Source organism: Giraffa tippelskirchi, chromosome 3, assembly GCF_054371585.1.
Source record: "Giraffa tippelskirchi isolate mGirTip1 chromosome 3, T2T-mGirTip1v1.2.pri, whole genome shotgun sequence".
Classification (NCBI taxonomy): domain Eukaryota; kingdom Metazoa; phylum Chordata; class Mammalia; order Artiodactyla; family Giraffidae; genus Giraffa; species Giraffa tippelskirchi.
In genome coordinates this window covers 83389259-83411295 of record NC_137277.1, presented here as the reverse complement: position 1 = coordinate 83411295, position 22037 = coordinate 83389259, and the positions used below count along the sequence as shown (strand labels likewise).

The following is a 22037-nucleotide window of genomic DNA, read 5'->3' as shown; positions in this document are numbered from 1 at the left end:
AGATACCTACAATATCTACACTCATCTGATTCTCAGTAATTCTCTCTACACAGAGGCCAGTGAGGTTCTCTCTACTTTGAGCAGAAAAGCGCACAAACAATGACTTAAAGGGAACTCTTCCCTGTTTTAATTTGAGGGAGATCAGCCAGAAGAAAGATTATATGTGATGTTTAAGAACAAAACTGGGAGAAGAAGACCCACAGAGAGGCTGAAGGGGACTCTAGTCCTAGGAACAGACGTGGAGGGCAGCATCCATGGTCCCTACATAGCCAGGAGCTCCTGGCACCTGTGGGATCCACCTCTCTCTGGTTCACAGCCAGGTACACACCTGCCCACATCCAGCGGAGTTAATGGAGCCATGGCAGAGGCAGTGTCTGGGATTAGTGTTTACAAGCCTCCCCTTGAGCCATGTATAGTGACTCATATGGACCACCCTTGGATCCACTGAATCTGGAGTGCCTGTTTATAATATTATTATTTCCTCTGCCCTTGCTTATTTCCTTTTATCTCAACCTGGCCCTTCTACTTATAATCCTGCTGGCCATTTGGTGTTTTGTCTCCATATTGGGTTCCTAAAATCCGGACTCACTCAACTTTCCCAGAGTTAGATTACTTATTATGGAGACCCTTGAGAAACAAGACCTGTTACCCCTCCATGCCATCCACACCCCTGTCTCTACTCAGCAGATGCAGTCTTGTCGCTGGCCTGTCACACTGCATTGCTACTCAAGTCCCTTCATGGAGGGTTGATGGGGGGACAAAGAGATTAGTCAGAGATAAAGCCACCTGAAAGCCACCTATGCAAGAAACATTCAGTATCCTGCCCTCTTACCCCCCAGCCCAGTCTCCCCCTACCTATCCATGATGGCTTTATCTAAAAAGAATTTAAATTTCAAATGATAAACTCTGCATTCAAAATTCCCCAGCCTTCTGCCAGTCCACCTCTGACCCTACCTTCTGCTGCAACTTGAGTAAATTTGAACAAGTAAATAGGAGTGATATTATTCTGTAACATTTCATTTATGAGAAAAAGAAACATGCATTAATGGGAAGTTAAAAAAAAAAAAGCCCACCAGTAGGAGCTCCCTTATTCACTTAGCATGAATAACAGTGAAGACACAATTACAATGCAACGTTTTAGCGACAGCATAAACCAAACTAGGCAGTAAGTGGGCAATTCCCCTTCTGTTTCAATATGCCCCAATTAACACAAACTGAGGAAGGAATAAATTTAAGCAGGAACAGCTTATCAACATACAATTAGCACTCAATAATTTATCCCTGTAATGCCAGATCAAATAGAAACATTGCATCATAAATCACTTACTCAAGCAAGCCACCAACCCCTGTGCCAAAATAATCTTTTGGTTGATGCTTTCTATCCACCACCCTTCTGCCACAACAGGTTTCTTTTCCTCTCTCAGATCTAAGACAGCAAGGCAGCTGCTGTGGCATTTGCTCCTCTCCAGAGTTCAAGGTGATATTAACCATAAACAGAATTATAGCAAAGGCCAGCTCAGACCCCACAGAGTATGCATCTCCAGATGGGCCAGTCACCAGCAACTGCAAATAAATAGGTGCCTGGTCCTTTAAAAATGTTTATGGAAAGGAAGTCCTCATTTATCCTTAAAGGATTTTTGGATCTCAGTCCAAAAACAGGTAGAAGAGTTTTCATAAATCTTTCATGCATAGCTTCTATTTAAAGCAGTTGATACTAATTCTATGGAAATTAAAAACAGCCTGTCATCATCCCCTCTATAATAAGGTCTGTAAATCTAAAGGCAACCATTAAGTCCCTTGAATGCTTCTCATTAGTTCTTTCACCACCAAATCTTAGTTCTTCAAAACTTGTGTGCTGTGCAATACCTCTTTGCAATCAGATGTGTTCTCCAACTCTGTTTTGCAGACTCCCTTGCAACTGATTTAGCCAAAGAGAACCCTGGTGGAAGACTGAAAAGTGGGAGGTGGGGAGAATCAGGGTATATTATTCCATCACTGCCTGGAAAAATACAGTTGAGCCTCCTTATTTATGGATTCCATGTTTACAGATTTGCCTAACTTACTAAAATTTGTTTGTTATTTCAAAGTCAATACTTGTGGTGCCTTTGTGGTCATTCATGCATGTGCCCAGAGCAGTGAAAAATGTGAGTTTCTGACACACATGTTCCCAGTGGAAGTCAAACAAGGTAATGTTTTGTCTTCTTGTCACAGCTCTCATACTTATGAGTAAGTGTCTTTTTCATGTATTTGTACCATGTTTTTCTCATTTTTGTGCTTCTTTGGTGATTTCACTTTAAAATTACCCGCAAGCACAAGGCCAAAGTGTTGTCTGGTGCTCCCAAGCATAAGAAGGCACTGATGTAGCTTATGTAGAAAATGCTTGTGTTAGATAAGCTTCTTCATCCAGGCATGAGTTGGCCCTGAGTTAAATATCAGTAAAGCAAATATATATGTCTGTGTGAATATGACTTCAAACAGAAACACACACAAAACAAGGTTATACATTGATCAGTTGAAGAAAAGGCTGTGACCAGAGGCTCACAGGAACCTAACCCTGTATTTCCCCTAGGAGCAATGGTTCGGTCATTTTTAAAAATATTTATTTAATTGGCTGCATCAGTTATCTTAGTTGTGGCATGTGGGATCTTTCATTCTGGCTTGTGGGCTTCACTAGTTGCGGCATGCAGGCTTAGATACCCTGAGGCATGAGGGATCTTAGCTCCCCTGGCCAGGGATCGAACATATGTCCCTTGCAATGGAAGGTGGATTCTTAACCACAGAAACACCAGGGGAGTCCCGGTTTGGTATTTTTTAATTCACTGTTCATGGTGACTTTATAGAACACAACTACCACAGATAACAAGGAGCTACTGCATTTCCCAGGGAGGCCCATGTCTCCTCTGAGACTCTAGGTCTTCACCAGCCAGTCCATACCTCCTTGCTCCCAACCTCCACTGGGAAGCCTCTGCCATGATTCTCACAGAACAGCTCAGCATCTGAACTCTGGTAAATACCACCTCTTTCCTGCATCCCTCCCATCCTAGAAGTAATGGTAGGTTTTGCTGTTTCTAAATTCTGGGGTACTTTACCTTTCTTTGTTTGACTTTTCAGATTTTCCATCTTTCGTGTAACAAATTCTCTGCATTAAATGTCTTCTGTTTAAACTATTAGAATATTTCCTATTTCCTGGCTAAATCCTGACATATACTTTCCCTTATTAATCCTATTTCCCAGCTTCTTCATTTGTCTTTGTAGTAGCCAGAAAAATGCCCCCCTTCAAGGATGTCCACATCCTAATCCCCAGAACTTTTGAATGTTATCTTAAATGGCAAAATGGACTTTGCAGATATAAGGATTCTTTCTTAATGTTTATTTATTTGACCATGCCAGATCCTAGTTGCCAGCATGTGGGATCTTCAGTCTTCAATTGTGGTAGGCAGGATCTTTCATTGCGGCGTTATGTGGGAAGTTAGTTCCCTGACCCCCAGGCCCTCTGCATTGGGAGCATGGAGTCTTAGCCACTGGACCACCAGGGAAGTCCCAGAATTTTGAGATGAGATTATTCTGAATTATCTGGATGGGACCAAAATAGTTATAAGGGCCTTCATAAGTGAGAGGTATAAGTAATAGTTGGAGAAGGAGATGTGAGGAGATAGCAGAGTAATGTAGACATGGGCTTAAGAAATGTAGACAGGAGACAGAAAAGCCAATGAACCAATTCTTCCCTACTGCCTCCAGAAGGAAAGCAACGCTGCTGACACAAAGATTTTAGCCCAGTGAAACTCACACTGGACTTCAGACCTCCAGAACTATAAAATAATAAATTTGTGTTGCTTTAAGCCATGTAGTTTGTGGTCATTTGTTATAGCAACAATTAGAAACATATCCTTTTTGAGGTTCCCAGACCTCTGAATCTTTCAAGTTGAAAGGCACCAATTTGGTTCACAAATGTACTTAAGATCTGATGTAACACCTCCCTACGTAGAAATATCTGTGGAACTCTTGGTAGGCAGCAACCACAGACAACTGTGGTTTCAATTCCCTGAAACCAGCAGGCTGATAAGATCTACTTAGGCCTCTCTAGGATTTTTTCCCTGTTTCATTACAGAAAATTCCTAACATATACAAAAGTAGAGACAGTTATATCATAAACCCCATGTACCTATCATGCAGCTGCAATAATTTTCAACTCATGGCCAATTCTGATTCATCTGTATGCTCATAATTCCCACTTCCCTGGGTAATTTTGAAGCAAAATCCAGTCATCATTTCTCTACAAATACTTCAATATGTATGTATAAAACATAAAGAGTCTTTTAAAACAAGACCACAAAATTACTGAACCAAAAGAAAAGTAATAACAATTTCCTTACATAATTAAGCAGTCAGTACTGACATTTCCCCAACTGTCTCATGATTTTGTTTGGATCAGGATCCAAAAAAGACTTTACATGGAAATTATTCAATATTTCTTAAATCTCTTTTAATCTATAGGCTCCCCTCCACTATTTTTTTTTCTTACAATTTATGTACACATTACGATGTACATAGAATTTATGTATGTGTCAAAACCCACAGACTTAGTTTTACTGACTTCATTCCATGGTGTGGTTTAATATTTTCCTCTAAGTAATTTGGTAGTTAGTTCTAGTGGATTTATGAGATTTTGGTTCAATATTTTTTGGCAAGAATATGTTACAGATGATGTTGTGTAGTTCAACATACTATCTGGTTTACTACATTTTTGTAATGTTAGCAGTCTCTAATGATGTGATATTGTGATTTATAATAAGAAATATATATTTGGTCTTCCCATTTCTGGCACAGAGCTCTTAAAACCCTCGGAATTTCCGAAATGCTGAGAGCAACAAAGATGTCTTTTGTTATGTTAATGAGGTGACTTTTGGACGAACCTAAGGATGGGGGCTGGTTGCCAGGAGAACCAAGGATGAGATTAGAGGACTGAAACTTTCAGTTCTACCCCCTTTACCTCCTGGGAGAGAAGAGGAGCTGGAGGTTGAATCAGTCGTCAGTGGCCAATGATTCAATCAATCAAGTCTATGTAATGAAGCCTCCACAAAAACTGAAAAGAGTGAGTTTTGGAGAATTTATGGCTATTTGAATACAGGTAGATTAAGGGAGAGTAGAGCACTAGGAGAGCATGGAAGCTCTGAGCCCCTTGACGCGTCCTTGCCCTGTGCATCTCATCCGTCTGCCTGTTCTTCAGTTATATATCCTCTTACAATAAACTGATGACTGGTAAGTAAAAAGTTTCTCTGAGTTCTGTCAGCCACTGTAACAAATTAATCGAAACCAAGCAAGGGGTTGTTGAAACCCTTAATCTATATACCCAGTCAGTGGGGAGCACTGGTATGGCCTCTCAAGTGGAAGGCAGGCTTGTGGATTCTGATAACATCGCCAAGTAAATATTGCCAGAATTGAGTTGAATTGTAGGACACCAGCTGGGGTCTGAGAACTGCTTGTTGCTGTACGGAATCCCCCCAGCCCACCAACACAGATATGCATATGTTGGAATTGATATCAGAAAGTTAGATAATCACTGCCTGTATCCATTAATTTATTGAGGGTTTATAGAATGATGATTTTCTACTCTATCCTTCCTTCTTTTATTAGCTGAAATTCTAATTCCTTTAATCAATTATTTGATTACTGTGAGATACAACTCATAGCAGAAAGACAGAATAAAAGAACAATTCATCTACTACCTGAGTTGGCTCCTTCCAAAAGTGGCCAGTGATGTTTCCTGTTTTTAACTATTATAAACTTGTGTATTTTATGACCTTCAATCCATTACAGCTACCACTCTTACTTATGCTCATATTAACCCATACTTAGCCAATAGAAACTTCTTTGAGTTGGCTCCTAAGCTTTTTTGACACAACATGATTAATCTTTGATGGCTTTCTTGCTTTGTGCCATAGCAAGATGTTCCAGGATCATCTTAGATATTTCCTGCCCCAGGCCTAGAATCAGCCATTTCTCCAAGAAGTCATGGTTCCTTAAAATAGGAAATTATATTTAAAGATGACAGTCTATGCAGTAAAGGTGCTTGTTGCTAACAGATTGGCCATTGTTTCTAGGTTTGGGGGGATATAGCTAAAATATATTTTTAAATATAAAATATGTTAGAAACCAATACAACATTGTAAAACAATTTCCCTCCAATTAAAAAAATAAATTTTTAAAAAGATAAAATATCTCATGAGTTTAAACTGTTCATCTCAATTGCGATTCGAGACTACAGAGTTTTTAAACTTACCCTCATGAATTTTCATGTATCTCTTTTCTATCACTCAGAAAAACATGAGACACAGTGACACGAATATAATTATTCATTTGCTTTATCACATAATGCTTGGGAAGAGTCTCAGAAATACCACCATCATGCCCACCTATAATACTATTACTGAAAATTGCCTAAGGTGTTTTTTTTCCTTTTGTTGTTTGTTTTATTGCATTAGTTTTTGTTCTAAGGATATAATCCACTAGGGCTAGACAGATGCTTTACGAATGCTTGTTGTTATTTAGTCACTAAGTTGTGTCTGACTCTCTTTTGACTCCATGGACTGTAGCCAGCCAGGTTCCTCTGTCCACGGGATTCCTAGGCAAGAATACTGGAGTGGGTAGCCATTGCCTCGTCTAGGGGATCTTCCTAACCCAGGAATCAAACCTGCGTCTCCTGCACTGCAGGCAGATTCTTTACCACTAAGCCACCTGACCCTTATGTATGCTAAATGACCATTTATTTTACCTTATATGCTATCTTTAAGCTATAATTATTTGCATGTTATAAAAAATAAAATCAGTCAACAGATCAAACTGGTTTTTATCTGTGAAGTTGATGTTATTGGCTCTTATAAATTCGACCCTACCTACTTTCAAGTTGGTGTCTATGCCAGGAAATAGAAACCACTTCATTTCAAATGGAGGTGGAGAAGAAGATTTTATAGAGAGAATTGTTTACAGAAAAAGACTGGAAGGGCTGGGAGTGCAAATCAGGAACAGCAAAGACATGAAACTGCAAGAAAATGCTAGGACTGGGTGAAAGGGAAAAGTTGTGTTGTTCAGAGCTCCTGACATCGCACATGCCACTGAAAGCCGCTGCTGCAGAGCAGAAAACAACAAACCCACATTCCCGCCCCCATCACTGCCTAAAGCAAGCTTTTCTTCCATCTTCTAATCTCACCCAAGTGCCTCTCATTGGTAGAACCCAGCTGGCAAGGGTGTCTGAGTTGCGTAGAGGGCAGGTTTCTAATCCCAGAAATACGAGATAACAGAAAGTCTATGAGGAACTGAGTACCCACTGCAAACATGCAGCTCACCTACCCAGTGTCCAGCATTCCGATGTGCTTCTCTGTAGAAGCAGTGGAATCATCTTCTCCCAGGGTCCCTTTGAAGAGCCATGGTTCATGCCAAGATTAAGGCCATAATCTTTGGAGAGCATAGAGAAAAGACAACACGAAAGAGTTTAAAACCCTGGCATTGGCCTTGTTAGCATAAACTATAACCAGCCACACTTCAAGTCTCCATCCTCTCCCCCTAAACACAAAGAAAGCAGAGGTCATATGGTTGTGAACAGATATCTAGGCTCAGAGAAACTAAGTAACGTGCATTTAAATTTTATTCTTTCCAGTTCTCTGGTAAGGAATAATTTACTAATTAAATAGGACAGCAGCTAAAGTAAAACGAGACATACACTGAAATCTGTTAGCATCAACTGGTATAGCCATTCTTCTCTAGATGATATAGTGTTGCCATATATAGTTTAGATATGAGTGATGAGAATGTGATTGCGAGCCAATATTTAGGGAAAAGCTAGGCCTAAGAGGGCCACAATTCTGATGGAATGTCTTGATGATGGATTTAGTCTTATCCTTTCTCAATTTATTTTTCTCTGGGATGCTTTTCTATTTAGGGCATTAAATGACTTACACTTGATAGACAGAGGACACTTACTAATTGTGAAATATTGGGTGAGTTATTTAACCTTTCTAAGACTCCTTATCTTTGAAATGGGGATAACAATAGCATCTACCTCACACAGTTATTTATGAGAATTAAATGAAACATACACAAAGAATTCAGAATAATGCCTGATATAGTGTAGGTGCTCAATAAAGTGGACTGTTTTTATTCTTGCTAGAAAAGAAGCTAAGAAATAAAAGATCATTTCAATTGTCAGCCAAAAGGAATCTTATCTGAACATTTCCTCTCATAAATCACAACTGATACTAGATCCAGGAGAAGTTAATGGTGCCAACAGAGGAATCACTGAAAGTAGGAAGAAAAACTTATATAACAGAAGGATTAATGGTATTCACGGCAAATGTAGAGGTCTTCACACTCTGGAGTCCAAGAACTTCTGCTCCTCCAAGACCAATGGAGATGATAGTCATAAATGTAAGCCACTTGAAATCGGAAAAAAATTACCTAAAGAACATTAAATGGGAGAATCATCCTGAGAAAAGTAAGAGTTGTTGGAACCTGATCCTCAAAACCTTGATATTTCACATGAGCGGGTCATCTTCTCAGAAACGGAAAATGGGAGAGCTACTGGAAAAGAGAACTGAACCCAACCAGCATGGAGCAAAGGACAGAGAGCCAAGAGGAGAGAGAAAGAAATGGTTGCTAGGAAAAATTGAGAGCAGCTTCCTCTCACTGAGTTGGAGAAGATCCTGTACTCTTCCTTCAGCATCAGAGTATCCTGCTTTGGCCTGTGATGTGGGTGAAGCTGAAGGTCTGATTCCATGTAAAGAATTGTGCAAATGTACACATTCTCTAGACAAAAATGTAAACTCACAGGGGACCACGTTGCTAAAGGTGGTAACATCTGACAACAAGACATTACTCTGTGTAAGAACCGTGGTGCTTCTTTCTGATTCAACATTGTTATAAAATTTGGAAGCCAAAAAAACAAAAAGTTGGAAGATTACATTGAAATGGTGGTTCTTCCACTATAGTCATAAACTGAGACATATATACCTATAACATACACACACACAGAGAATCATCATAAATGTAATAATTGCCCCAAGGCAGACTAATACAAATATATTGCATCATGATAACTCAAATCAGCAGTTGTCATCAGTAAAATTGACAACATGGTTTTCTAAAATGATGAATTCTTGGTAAATTTTGAATGTCCTTGGTAAAAAGGACAATCTCTGCTTAATTAAATGGTAGTTGCAGTCCTGGAAATTTCAGTGACCATAAAAACCGAGCAAAACTACTCTGTGTTTCCATGTTAAATGGAATTAGGTTTGAAGTTTAAATAATTATAAATAGATCTTGTGAGACATATGAAATTCACAAATCAATATCTAGCATCCCTGACCCTTTCTCATAAAAGCCAGTGTGTGTGTGTGTCTGTGTCTGTGTCTGTGTGTGTCTGTGTGTGTGTCTGTGTGTGTTAGCCGCTCAGTCGTGTCAACTCTTTGTGACCCCATGAACTGGAGCCCACCAGGCTCCTCTGTCTGTGGAATTCTCTAGGCAAGAATACTGGAGTGGGTTGTCATTTCCTTCTCCAGGGGATCTTCCCAACCCAGGGAGCAAACCCACATCTGCACTGCAGGCAGACTCTTTACCGTCTGAGCCACCAGGGAAGCCTATAAATGTCAGTGGCATCCCCCAATCATTGTGTCAATCAAAATTTCCCCCACACGCATCCAAAATGCCCTCCTGCTTGGAGGCAGGCGACTACTGACAAGCACTGCTATATGGTATCCATGTTCTCAAAGGGGAGTCAGCAACACCCTAGGTGAATAAAACCTTATGTTCAGAAAACATCTACACGGCAGAAAACATAACCATAGGTATTTACTAGGTGGTCAATTCAGCTCCTTACAGAGCAAAGCGTATATTCATCCAGAGAGACACTAAATGACTCTAGAACATCCATACCTGGAGAGACATGCACATACATATGACCTCCCATATCAAGGCTATCCTAGGTCACAAGTCACAATATGATAGCCAGAACCCACACTCATAACAGACTTGGATGTCCTTGTTTACCTTCTAGTCCAAGAGCGATGCACTGACAATGCCTGATTTCCTATGAGAGATGTGACCATAGAGTATTACAGTTAGCGTTATAATTAATTCAAAATCCCATTCACCTCTGCATGTGGAGTGCCTGATAAAAAGGCAGCGACAACAGAAGGCCCAGGTGCATTCAGGATACTGGGTGTTTATTACAGGGCTCAGTGAGGGGGATTTCTATTTACACTGAGTATAGGAACTCTGTTGATGCTGATCCTTTCTGACACTGAATTGGAGACAGATCCAGGATTCCAGGAGGACCTCAATGGCAGGAGATTAGGAATTGAAACTCCTCTCTCTTAGTTGCTACCCACAGGCCACTTCCCTCTGTGTCACCAAGTTTAAATTCTGTGGGAGGAATGTTCTTGATCTGGCTTATCCCTTTGATTCAGGCTTTCAGTGATGATAGGCTCTTTCCCCTGAGGTCAGTGTTCACCCTTGTGGGCAGAGTGAAGAGTGGGGACATGTGACCACTCAGCAGAAGCCATGGGCAGGAGTAGATTCTCTGAGAAAGTGGAGAGGCAAGAAAGCACACTCAGATGTGTCTGATACACCTGGAGGCTAAAGGAGCTTCCCAAACAAGTGAAAGACAAATGATTCTCTGATTTCTAAGAGGGAAGACAAAGATGGAAGAAAGAGGAAGTACATTGTAATGATGTATTTATTAGCCACAGTGACTTTATCCACGTTTCACATTTATCAGTCCCAGGAGACAGGTAATCTGGATTCTGTACCCCATGACATCATAGATAAGTAATTTATGTATTACCAGATATAAGTAATTTAAATTTTATAAAACTTAGTTGCTCCTATTTTTCTGGCTGTGTTGGGTCTTAGTTGGGGCACGTGGGATCTATTTAATAGTTCCCTGACCAGGGATAGAACCCAGGCCCCCTGCACTGGGAGCACAGAGCTTAGCTGGACCACCAGGGAAGGACAGTTGCTCTCTTTTTTTAATGGATAAAAATTTTCCCTGTCTTCCAGGAAGCTGTTAGAGACTCGTGACTCTTAGATCCATGATTCTGTGACAATAGAAATTTAGCTTCTTTAAGAAGTTAGAAAAGAAGGTGCTAAAGGTATTTTAGTATATTAACCCTAGAGAGGAGTCAGCACACCTGCACTCCTTGGAAATTTTGGATATATTTGTATATATCTAGAGCAATGGTTCTCAAACCAGGGCCAATTTGACCTTTCAGGGGACACTAGGCAATGTCTGGAGACATTAGTGGTATCACAGCTGTTACTGGTATTAAGCAGGCAGAAGTTAGCAATGCTGCTAAACATCCCACAATGCACAGAAAGACCTCATAACACAGAATTTGTTGTTGTTTAGTCACTGAGTCCAGAGAAGGTAATGGCACCCCACTCCAGTACTCTTGCCTGGAAAATCCCATGGACGCAGGAGCCTGGTAGGCTACAGTCCATGGGGTTGCTAAGAGTAGGACATGACTGAGCAACTTCACTTTCACTGTTCCCTTTCATGCACTGAAGAAGGAAATGGCAACCCATTCCAGTACTCTTGCCTGGAGAATCCCAGGGACGGCGGAGCCCAGTGGGCTGCTGTCTGTGGGGTTCCACAGAGTCAGACACGACTGAAGCGACTTAGCAGCAGCAGCAGCAGCAGCAGCAGTCACTAAGTCATGGCCAACTCTTTGCAACCCCATGGACTGTAGCCCGCCAGGCTCCTCTGTCCAGGGATTTCCCAGGCAAGAATACTGGAGTGGGTTGCCGTTTCCTTCTCCAAGGGATCTTCTCAACCCAGGGATCAACCCATGTCTCCTGCCCTGGTGGGCAGATTCTTTACTGCTGAGCCACCAGGGAAGCTATAACAAAGAATTATCTGGCCCCAAATGTCTCAAGTTCAAGATTGAGAAACACTGTTCTAGAGTGAGATCCCACAGAAGCATTCATCACATTCCCAATTGGTCCGCAGCCTAAGTAAATTTAGAAACTGCAACTCCAAACTCTGGCGACAGGTGACAGAGAATTCTGCTCGACATCCCCTCTTCATCAATGAGGCTCTTCCACCTAGACCCAGGAAAAGGCACCCCCTCACTTCCATCTCCACACATACCTCTAATTCTACCACTGCCATCACTCATCTTGCAGAAAGGAGAACCCCTGTCCAAATGCCAACTCACCTTTGAACAAACCATCTCTCTAATGACCTGCTTTTCAATTCTCTGGGCCAATTAAAGCCCCTTGGCCTTTCATCTGTTTGCTACTTTCCCAACCCCAATATATTTTATCACCACACACATATCAAGCTGCAAAGTCCTTCTCAAGCCCAGCTGGCTACTCTGGGACTCATGCTGGGTCAATGACAATTGCCCTCTTGCCAATACTCAGATGTCATTTTGTCTTATCAGCAGCAGACTCTTCTTCCATCTCTACCTCCTCTTCAAGTCTAGATAGAGACAAATCAGACTTTCTTAAAGGAAGGACAAAGCAACAGAGAATTTTTTCCCCACTAAGCAAAAGGGAGCTCTGCCTTATGGGAAGCAGTTGAATGGGGATACGTCGGAGCCTGTGTATTAGTGCTGCCATGGGCTAGCCCACTGAGCGAAGAGGGGTTATAGTCTCTCTGTGAAACATCCTCGTGTCTCTGCCTGGAAGGGCATGCATGCCCTCTGGGTGGTTTAAAATACCACCAGCAAAGTATAAATACACACACTGAGCTACTGAAATAAAATATAGCCAAACATCACCCAACCTCCAGCATTATGTGCTATTAAATATTTAATTAAGAAATCATGTGAAGCAAACTTCTCTATACCCAGTAAAGAGAGAAGAAAGAGAAACAAGATGCAAGTGCACAGAGCACAGCCTGGCAGTAAGGAACCATTTTCATTTGCTTTTACCCAGGGGCATTTGTAGAAAAGATTGTTTTGCCAAATATTTATCTTTTTCTTCATTTTCTTGAAGCATGTCTTTTCCAGAAAGAAAAGACATTTAACACGTATTAAAAACATGTGTTTAAACCATTCAGAAAGTTTAATTTTCTTTAAAAATGGTTTCCGGAACTGAGGTGTTCTCCAAGTTTCTGGAGTTGAATTTTCACCTGATCGTATGTCACGTCTGACCTGGGTGACCCTCCATGGGCCTCTGTCAATCACATGGGATTTTCCTCAGACCCCCCACCTGAAGAGATCCTCCTTCCACTGATATCCACTGTCACAAAAAAGCAAAAGCCAGCATAAGAACTAAGCAATTGTTTGAAACTAAAGATTTGGTTTTCTAGGAGCCCGTTTCATTTCATTGTGAAGGTTATAAAGCAAACTTCTGGAAGAAGGCCAGGGAGTTTTGAAAACTATAGTCCTGAGTGGCTCAGGCCCATAAACATAATCAAAGTCTGTATCGAGTTTATACCTCTAGCAGTAGTAACAAATGACACAAAACAGTATAAGAGGAAGGACACCACTGAGAGAAGGTAATGAAACATGAAGGTAAGTAAACAACTGCCTTCCAGTCTGTAAACCAGCTCCAAGCTGGGCCCCGTCTTTCTGATGGGAGATAGGACTCACGAAAAGCAGGTGCCAGCTTCTAGCAGCCAAGTTGCTGCTTGAGTTTTATAGGACCTGCCATATCCACAATGGCAGACCCAGAGAGCAGTGGTTGAGACTGCTTCTTGTAGCCTTGACTTGCCTGAATTGCATTTTGGAGAAGCTAAACTAAATCTGACCTCAAAGCTGGCAGCATCAGAGGGTGAAGGGTTAAGGATAAACTGCTCCTGAACAATTTCTCCAGGGTGTAATATTTAAAGAAAATGCAAACAGAATGATACTCTTTCCACAGTGTCCTCCAGCTTCTTTGTTCAGAAGAGAAAACAAAAACAAGCAACGGACTTGGTGCAAATGAAAGCATACCTTGCTTCCTTGAAAGGCATGGATTTTGAGCGCAGGATAAGGCAGCAGTAGTTGCATGTCTCAGAAGGGTTGTCTTCATCACTCATGCCATGAGAGAAACTGGAGTTTTCTTTGTAACATCCCAGCCTTGAAGGGCATCCTCAGTGACAAGGCTCTCTTCTTTAGAGAACAAAAGACTTATTTCCACTGAGACAACCTCAAGATCCTCCTAACTCCCTCTAAAAGTTCTTTTCCAAAAAAACCAAGGAGTTTTAAATGAAGAATGCTTTTTCTGAATGTGATACGGCTGGATTTAGACAGTCTTCCTGTAAACAGATCTATGGAATGTATTCAAGAAAAATTCCTCCAAAGATGGAGAGATTGAAGACTTCAATCATGGTTTTGCACACCCATGCATACATATTGCTAAACTAGAAGCACAGCAATTATACCTTTTGCTACTGTTGAAGTCAGGCAAAGATGTGCTTCCTGAAACTCATTTTAACACCACCAGGATATGTTTACTTTACTCTGCTATTAACGATGGCCTGGATAGATTCAGATTTAACATATGATATAAAGCTTACAAGTGTCACTGTACATTATGAAAATGCCTTGAGTGGCCAGGTGAATCCAGAAATCCAGGTAGAAATGAACGAGGGGATTAGTTTACTCACAGAATATTTGGAGTCTCAGCCTTTAGCTAACTTAGCAATCTTGCCTCCTGCAATTACACCAAAGTCAGGCTTTCATCATTTTGCATTTTTGCACCTGAAGTGTGTGAAAGCAGCTCACTTCCAAACAACATACAGTTTTACACTCAAAGGTTCACTTGCTCCCATGGATCCAAACTAAATCAGCAATGGTCCTTAGCTGCAGGAAGGAATAAACAAAGTAGATCCCCTAAAGGTATGTGGCTCATACATTTATTATTTAAAAAAAAAATCTGGACATGGATTTCATAGACAATTCAAAAGTGCCTCAGTACTCTGTTTTCATGTAAAGTAAAACCACCAGAAATCAAGTCACCAGCAGACAAAGGACACTAGATATTTTTGGAGAAGGAAAAATCATGAAAACAAAGTAAGTTTAAGAATCATGAAAGCCAGTCTCTGTGGAGAAAAAAAAAAAAGGAATATGTGAGCAATGTAAAAAATATAGAACAATAGTGAAGGAGGAAACAGAACAGGCTCTATCTTCAAAGCAGGACTCCATCTTGGACCGGACTGTGGACTTTGAGCTATATGCCCAGTATCTATGGAAACAACATACCAACTGGAAAACCAGGCCCCTGTAAGGAAGAGCCCCAGGGCTTTCCATCACCAAAAAGAATACCCTAATTATCTGTGTAACCGAATAGAATCATACATTCCATTATGCTTATTGGGGTATGACCACAAGCCTATGGATAATTGTCCACTGTTAACTACCTAGGCTTAAGGCATATGAATCACGGGTTAACTTTGATTGTATCTTTCTTTTTCCTTTGTTCAGACTAGTTTCAAAGAATTTGGGGAGGTGGGTTTGGGCACTCACGCTTAGGGTATATAAGGTTTTCACAAAAACTGGTCGGAGTCCTTGATTAAGAGGAGACTCTGCCTTGGGCCCACCGGTGTAATAAACTGCATTCCACTATCTGCATTGTCCTTCTGAGTGAGTTTGTTTCCCAGAACATGCGGCTATAACATAAGTACTGCTTGAGTAGGGAAAAGAAGCATTTTAAGGTCAGCAAAAATCTGATGGTACTTTTGAAGTACTGAGAGCAGGAAAGACAGATTAAGAACAAACAAAACCTTGGATTGCTCAATGAGAGTAACAAAGAAAACGGAACAAAGAAACATGCCAAATTTTTCTTTAAAATGGCCATGGGGCTGAAGGAATTTCTTTGTTTTTACAGACCAAGGAATGTTGGGTTTTCTTATCTAGAAAGTCAAAGACTGGGAAAGTGATGAGGAGAAGAAATAAAACCAAAAATAACTCAAATACGTGGGTAGAGTGAACACCAATTTGTCAGATCCTAGCAACTCTTGGAACTTTATGAAAGAATTCAAAAATAAACTTTTATAAGAATAATTGCTTTTATATTACATATAGTATATGTATATATACATATTCTCTAAGTAAATTTTTAAAATTTAAGTTACTAAATGAGAGTTTATTGAAGAAAACCTAAGTTGTTCCAAATACACTCTGCCTGGGTGTGGTTAACTTCCAAAATGCTGCTTAGGTGCTATGAGTAGATCAGTGGGGTAAATCTAATATTCTTGACCAAATATGTGAGCTTATAGAAACGAATGAAAGGATGAATAACACTTTATTGATTAATATTGGTCCTTCACCCCCCTACCCCCAAAATATATTAAAGCTCACTTCCCTCAAGCTATAAAAAAAAAAAAAAAGGTACCACCTTTAAGGAAAAGACAATACAGAGTTTTGGAACTTGACATAGTTTACATTCAATATATAAAAAAGAAAATACGGATCACTATATTAAAGTTTTATCATACAATGTTCTTTTTGGGGAGATCGACAGACATGGGAGCCAGATGCCTTTGTAAAAAAATTATTCTATCAACAGAAAAATGGTCTTGTCTCCTGTCCTTAAATTCATGGTCATTTGCTGAAACTTTGTTGTCTTTGCCCACCATCAAGCGAGAAGCTATTGATGAATCAGATTTTGGTCCGCACCACCCATCCAGAATCACAGCAATGGGAAAGAGCTAGAGATTAGCAGATGAGGGGCCATCTGCAATAGATTTCTGAGCATTGTTCCAAGCACAGCACTGAGATCCAAAAGCAGAACATTCTTGGAGCAAAGACAAGAAACCACCTGCAAAGGTAGGTGGTATGTGGAAAAAAACTGAGGGTGGTGAACTCACTAGGAAACGATGCAGTACGTCAACGCATTCCCTCTGGAAAGCTGGTTCTGCTACACTGTGAAGAGGAATGCATCTTGCAGGTTGGACAACTGTGCCTGGAATGAAACTGGTGCAGGAAAACACTTTGAGAAGAGGCAGAGGGAGAAGACACCCGGATAGTAGGCATGTGGTCTTCTCCTGGACTGTGCTTCTGGAATAGCCTTGTCTTCCTCAAATGCTGTGAGATTCCAGAGGCAAGAAGAATGTCAGTTATGATCGACAACATGACCAGAGAAGTCGTGCTGGGAAGAGGCAGAGTGCCCATGAGGATGTGGTGAACCCACCCTGAAGGCTTGTCAAGCATGAGTCTTTTCAACAGGCTGTGGTGAGGCTTTAACACACTGATGGTCAAGGCAACTTCTCAGGTCCTGTTTGGGATTCCTTTAATTACCGTCTAAAAGCTTTGACTGTGTGGATCACAACAAACTGTGGAAAATTCTTCAAGAGATTTGGAAAATCTCTTTTCAAGAGATCTGGTATCTGGAATGCCAGACCACCTTACTTGCCTCCTGAGAAATCTGTATGCAGGTCAAAAAGCAACAGTTAAAATGGACATGGAACAATGGACTGGTTCCAAATTGGGAAAGGAGAGCATCAAGGCTGTATATTGGCACCCTGATTATTTAACATATATGTAGAGTATATCACGTGAAATGCCGGGCTGGATGAAGCACAAGCTGGAATCAAGATTGCTGGAAGAAATATCAATAACCTCAGATATGGAGATGACAACAACCTTATGGCAGAAAGTGAAAAAGAACTAAAGAGCTTCTTGACGAAAGTGAAAGAGGAGAGTGAAAAAGCTGGCTTAAAACTCAATATTAAAAAAATTAAGATCATGGCATCCAGTCCCATCACTTCACAGCAAATAGATGGCAAAACAATGGAAACAGTGACAGACATTATTTTGAGGGGCTTCAAAATCACTGCAGATGATGACTGAAGCCATGAAATTAAAAGACGCTTGCTCCTTGGAAGAAAAGCTATGACCAACCTAGATAGCATATTAAAAAGCAGAGACATTACTTTGCCAATAAAAATCCGTCTAGTCAAAGCTATGGTTTTTCCAGTGGTCATGTATAGATGTGAGAGTTGGACTATAAAGAAAGCTGAGCACCAAAGAATTGATGCTTTTGAACTGTGGTGTTGGAAAAGACTCCTGAGAGTCCCTTGGTCTTCAACAAGACCCAACCAGTCAATCGTAAAGGTAATCAATCCTGAATACTCATTGGAAGGGCTGATACTGAAGCTGAAACTCCAATACTTTGGCCACCTGATGCGAAGAACTGACTCAATGGAAAAGACCCTGTTGCTGGGAAAGATTGAAGGCGAGAGAAGGGGACAACAGAGGATGAGATGGTTAGATGGCATCACTGACACAATGCACGTGAGCTTGAGCAAACTCTGGGAGTTGGTGATGGACAGGGAAGCCTGGTGTGCTGCAGTCCATGGGGTTGCAAAGAGTCAGACATGACTGAGCGACTGAACTGAACTGAAATGCTAAAAAGTAGGAAGTTGCTTCTTTTCTCATGGATTTTTTGAAGTTATGAAGTCTTTTTTCTCTCTTGTGGCTTGTCTACATTCTTTCATAGATCACTCTAACTTCTTTATTTGCAGGGTACGTTTCCTTCCTATTCTGCCCTGTTGTGGATTTTTTATGTATGTATATAAATTATAGTATATCCCTCCTCCCTCGATATCACTTCAACATATCCTCTACTAACTGATCATGCAATCCAAGCCATTGGCATTGTGTTGGTCATCCTGACATTAAAATAGGATCCAATTAGTTGAGTCTTGTTTTAAACCCCTGAAGAAAACCATGGGGCCTAAAATGAAATGATGATGTGGGTTACATGATATATATATATATATATTTGTCAAAATTATACAGTTAAGATTTTTAACGTATGTAAGTTTTATCTCAAAAATCTTGAAAAGTATTGAGTAGGGGATACAAAATGAATAGAAGTAGATATGAAGTAGAATAATGATGGCTGAAGCTAAGTGATTGGCACATGGAATTCATTTCACTATTCAGTCTACTTTGTGTATGTTTAAAATTTTATGTTTAAAAAAAGATGAAATGGTGGTTCTTACCTATGTATGAGAGTGCAGCCACGTATATATACACACACAGGCATATTCCAGAGGAGTGGAGGTATCATTTTAGACCCATCTGGTCCTGATTTTATCACATACGTCTATTCACCCAATGAGGAAGAGAGGGCTTCAACATCTGTCAGTTTATCCAACACTTTGCACTGATTTGAGCATTTGGGTATGAAGTCATTTTTGCTTTTTCCTGGTCTCCAAATGGAAACTGTACAACTGGAACACTTCTCCTCTGCACTTTAAATAATCCTTTCGATCCCTTGCCACCATCCAAAACATTCGTCTGCACTCCATTACTGAGAATGAAAATGGAGTCTGCAATGTGATATCCCAGGAAATAGCCAGGTATGCAACTAAATATTTTCCCCTAAAATTCAATTCGGCTGATGGTACTATTAGGGATCCTGTTCCTCTCATTCTCATCTGGTAGTTTATTTCCTTTTTGCTGGTGCATTCTTAAATTACCAAAATACTGTATGATATAGGATTTCTCACCACTCTGTAGCAGGTTTATTTCACCACCCTGGCATGGGTTACTTTCCATCCTGTTTTATTTTTCTCACTTTTGCTGCCTCGTCCTTAATATAATTTCTTAAATTCTCTGGAAAAATTTCTATACCAAGTATATTTATCCAATTTCCATGAACAGAAATTTGTTCCATAAAGAGGAAAAGCTACATCCTAGGTATCTTTGAAAACTGTCTATTTATAAACCATTGAACAGACATTTTACTATAAATAAAATATTTAATAATTTGGACTAATGAGGGATAGCCTAGTCTATTTTATGGAATATTTAAAAAGAAATATCCTATAGAATAAAAACTAATATACTCAATAAACGACAGAGGCTTACAAATTATTGGAAGTAGGAATGCTTACAGACTTATGCTGATAAATAGACAATGATGTCTTTTAATTAGCATACTAATAGTTTTTTGAATAGCTTTTTGCTTCTAAAATACCAGGGACAGCATGCCTTCCTAATGAGGTTGATATGTAAGCCCACTTTTGTTATTTGTTTTACAGATCCTTTCTCTTTCTTTAAATGTAAGATAAATTAGGAAGACTTCTGCTTTCAATTTTATAAATGTTGAGTCCCTGGAGTCCAAATCATGAAGTTCAACTATCATATAATAAAGTGAAGGTTTTGAGCAGTAATAATCTGACTTAGGGGCTTCCCAGGTGGTGATAGTGGTAAAGAACCCACCTGCAAGTGCAGCGGATATAAGAGACTCAGGTTTGATCCCTGGGTCAGAAAGATCCCCTAGAGGAGGGCATGGTAACCCACTCCAGTATTCTTGCCAGGAGAATCCCATGGACAGAGGAGCCTGGCAGGCTACAGTCCATAGGGTTACCAAATGCAGTACTTGGATGCAATCTCAAAAACGACAGAATTATCTCTGTTCGTTTCCAAGGCAAACCACTCAATATCACGGTAATCCAAGCCTATGCCCCGACCAGTAACGCTAAAGAAGCTGAAGTTGAACGGTTCTATGAAGACCTACAAGACCTTTTAGAACTAACACCCAAAAAAGATGTCCTTTTCATTATAGGGGACTGGAATGCAAAAGTAGGAAGTCAAGAAACACCTGGAATAACAGGTAAATCTGGCCTTGCAGTACAGAATGAAGCAGGGCAAAGGCTAACAGAGTTTTGCCAAGAGAACACACTGGTCATAGCAAACACCCTCTTCCAACAACACAAGAGAAGACTCTACACATGGACATCACCAGATGGTCAACACTGAAATCAGATTGATTATATTCTTTGTAGCCAAAGATGGAGAAGCTCTATACAGTCAGCAAAAACAAGACCAGGAGCTGACTGTGGCTCAGATCATGAACTCCTTACTGCCAAATTCAGACTGAAACAGAAGAAAGTGGGGAAAACCACTAGACCATTCAGGTATCAGTTCAGTTCAGTTCAGTTCAGTCGCTCAGTTGTGTCTGACTCTTTGCCACCCCATGAATCGCAGCACGCCAGGCCTCCCTGTCCATCACCAACTCCCAGAGTCTACCCAAACCCATGTCCATCGAGTCGGTGAGACTACTCAGGTATAACCTAAATCAAATCCCTTACGATTATACAGTGGAAGTGACAAATAGATTTAAGGGACTAGATCTGATAGAGTGCCTGATGAACTATGGACAAAGGTTCATGACATTGTACAAGAGACAGGGATCAAGACCATCCCCAAGAAAAAGAAATGCAAAAAAGCAAAATGGCTGTCTGAGGAGGCCTTACAAATAGCTGTGAAAAGAAGAGAAGTGAAAAGCAAAGGAGAAAAGGAAAGATATTCCCATCTGAATGCAGAGTTCCAAAGAATAGCAAGGAGAGATAAGAAAGCCTTTCTCAGCGATCAGTGCAAAGAAATAGAGGAAAACAACAGATTGGGAAAGACTAGAGATCTCTTCAAGAAAATTAGAGATACCAAGGGAATATTTCATGCAAAGATGTGCTCAATAAAGGACAGAAACTGTAGGGACCTAACAGAAGCAGAAGATATTAAGAAGAGATGGCAAGAACACATAGAAGAACTGTACAAAAAAGATCTTCACGACCCAGATAATCATGATGGTGTGATCACTCACCTAGAGTCAGACATCCTGGAATGTGAAGTCAAGTGGGCCTTAGGAAGCATCACTACAAGCAAAGCTAGTAGAGGTGATGGAATTCCAGTTGAGCTATTTCAAATTCTAAAAGATGATGCTGTCAAAGTGCTGCACTCAATATGTCAGCAAATTTGGAACACTCAGCAGTGGCCACAGGACTGGAAAAGGTCAGTTTTCATTCCAATCCCAAAGAAAGGCAATGCCAAAGAATGCTCAAACCACCGCACAATTGCACTCATCTCACACGCTAGTAAAGTAATGCTCAAAATTCTCCAAGTCAGGCTTCCGCAATACATGAACCATGAACTTTCAGATGTTCAAGCTGTTAGAAAAGGTAGAGGAACAGAGATCAAATTGCCAACATCTGCTGGATCATCAAAAAAGCAAGAGAGTTTCAGAAAAACATCTATTTCTGCTTTATTGACTATGCCAAAGCCTTTGACTGTGTAGATCACAATAAACTGTGGAAAATTCTGAAG

General features: G+C 40.4%; 1 protein-coding gene across 16 annotated transcripts in view; it reads right to left on the bottom strand.

Annotated features, from left to right (window-relative positions):
- The window catches only part of LOC145543551 (uncharacterized), a 570959-nt gene that overhangs the window by 452667 nt on the left and 96255 nt on the right, over positions 1-22037 (bottom strand). For 3 of the 16 annotated variants that reach the window (XR_014080817.1, XM_081585372.1, XM_081585370.1), the window contains exon 2: positions 7348-7452. The exons of the other annotated variants lie outside the window; for them this stretch is intronic. Coding sequence is in view for 2 of the 3 variants with exons in the window: in XM_081585370.1 (XP_081441496.1) it covers positions 7348-7432 (85 nt within the window). In the remaining variant the exon portion in view is untranslated. The remainder of the gene's footprint in view (positions 1-7347; positions 7453-22037) is intronic. 16 annotated transcript variants of the gene reach the window in all.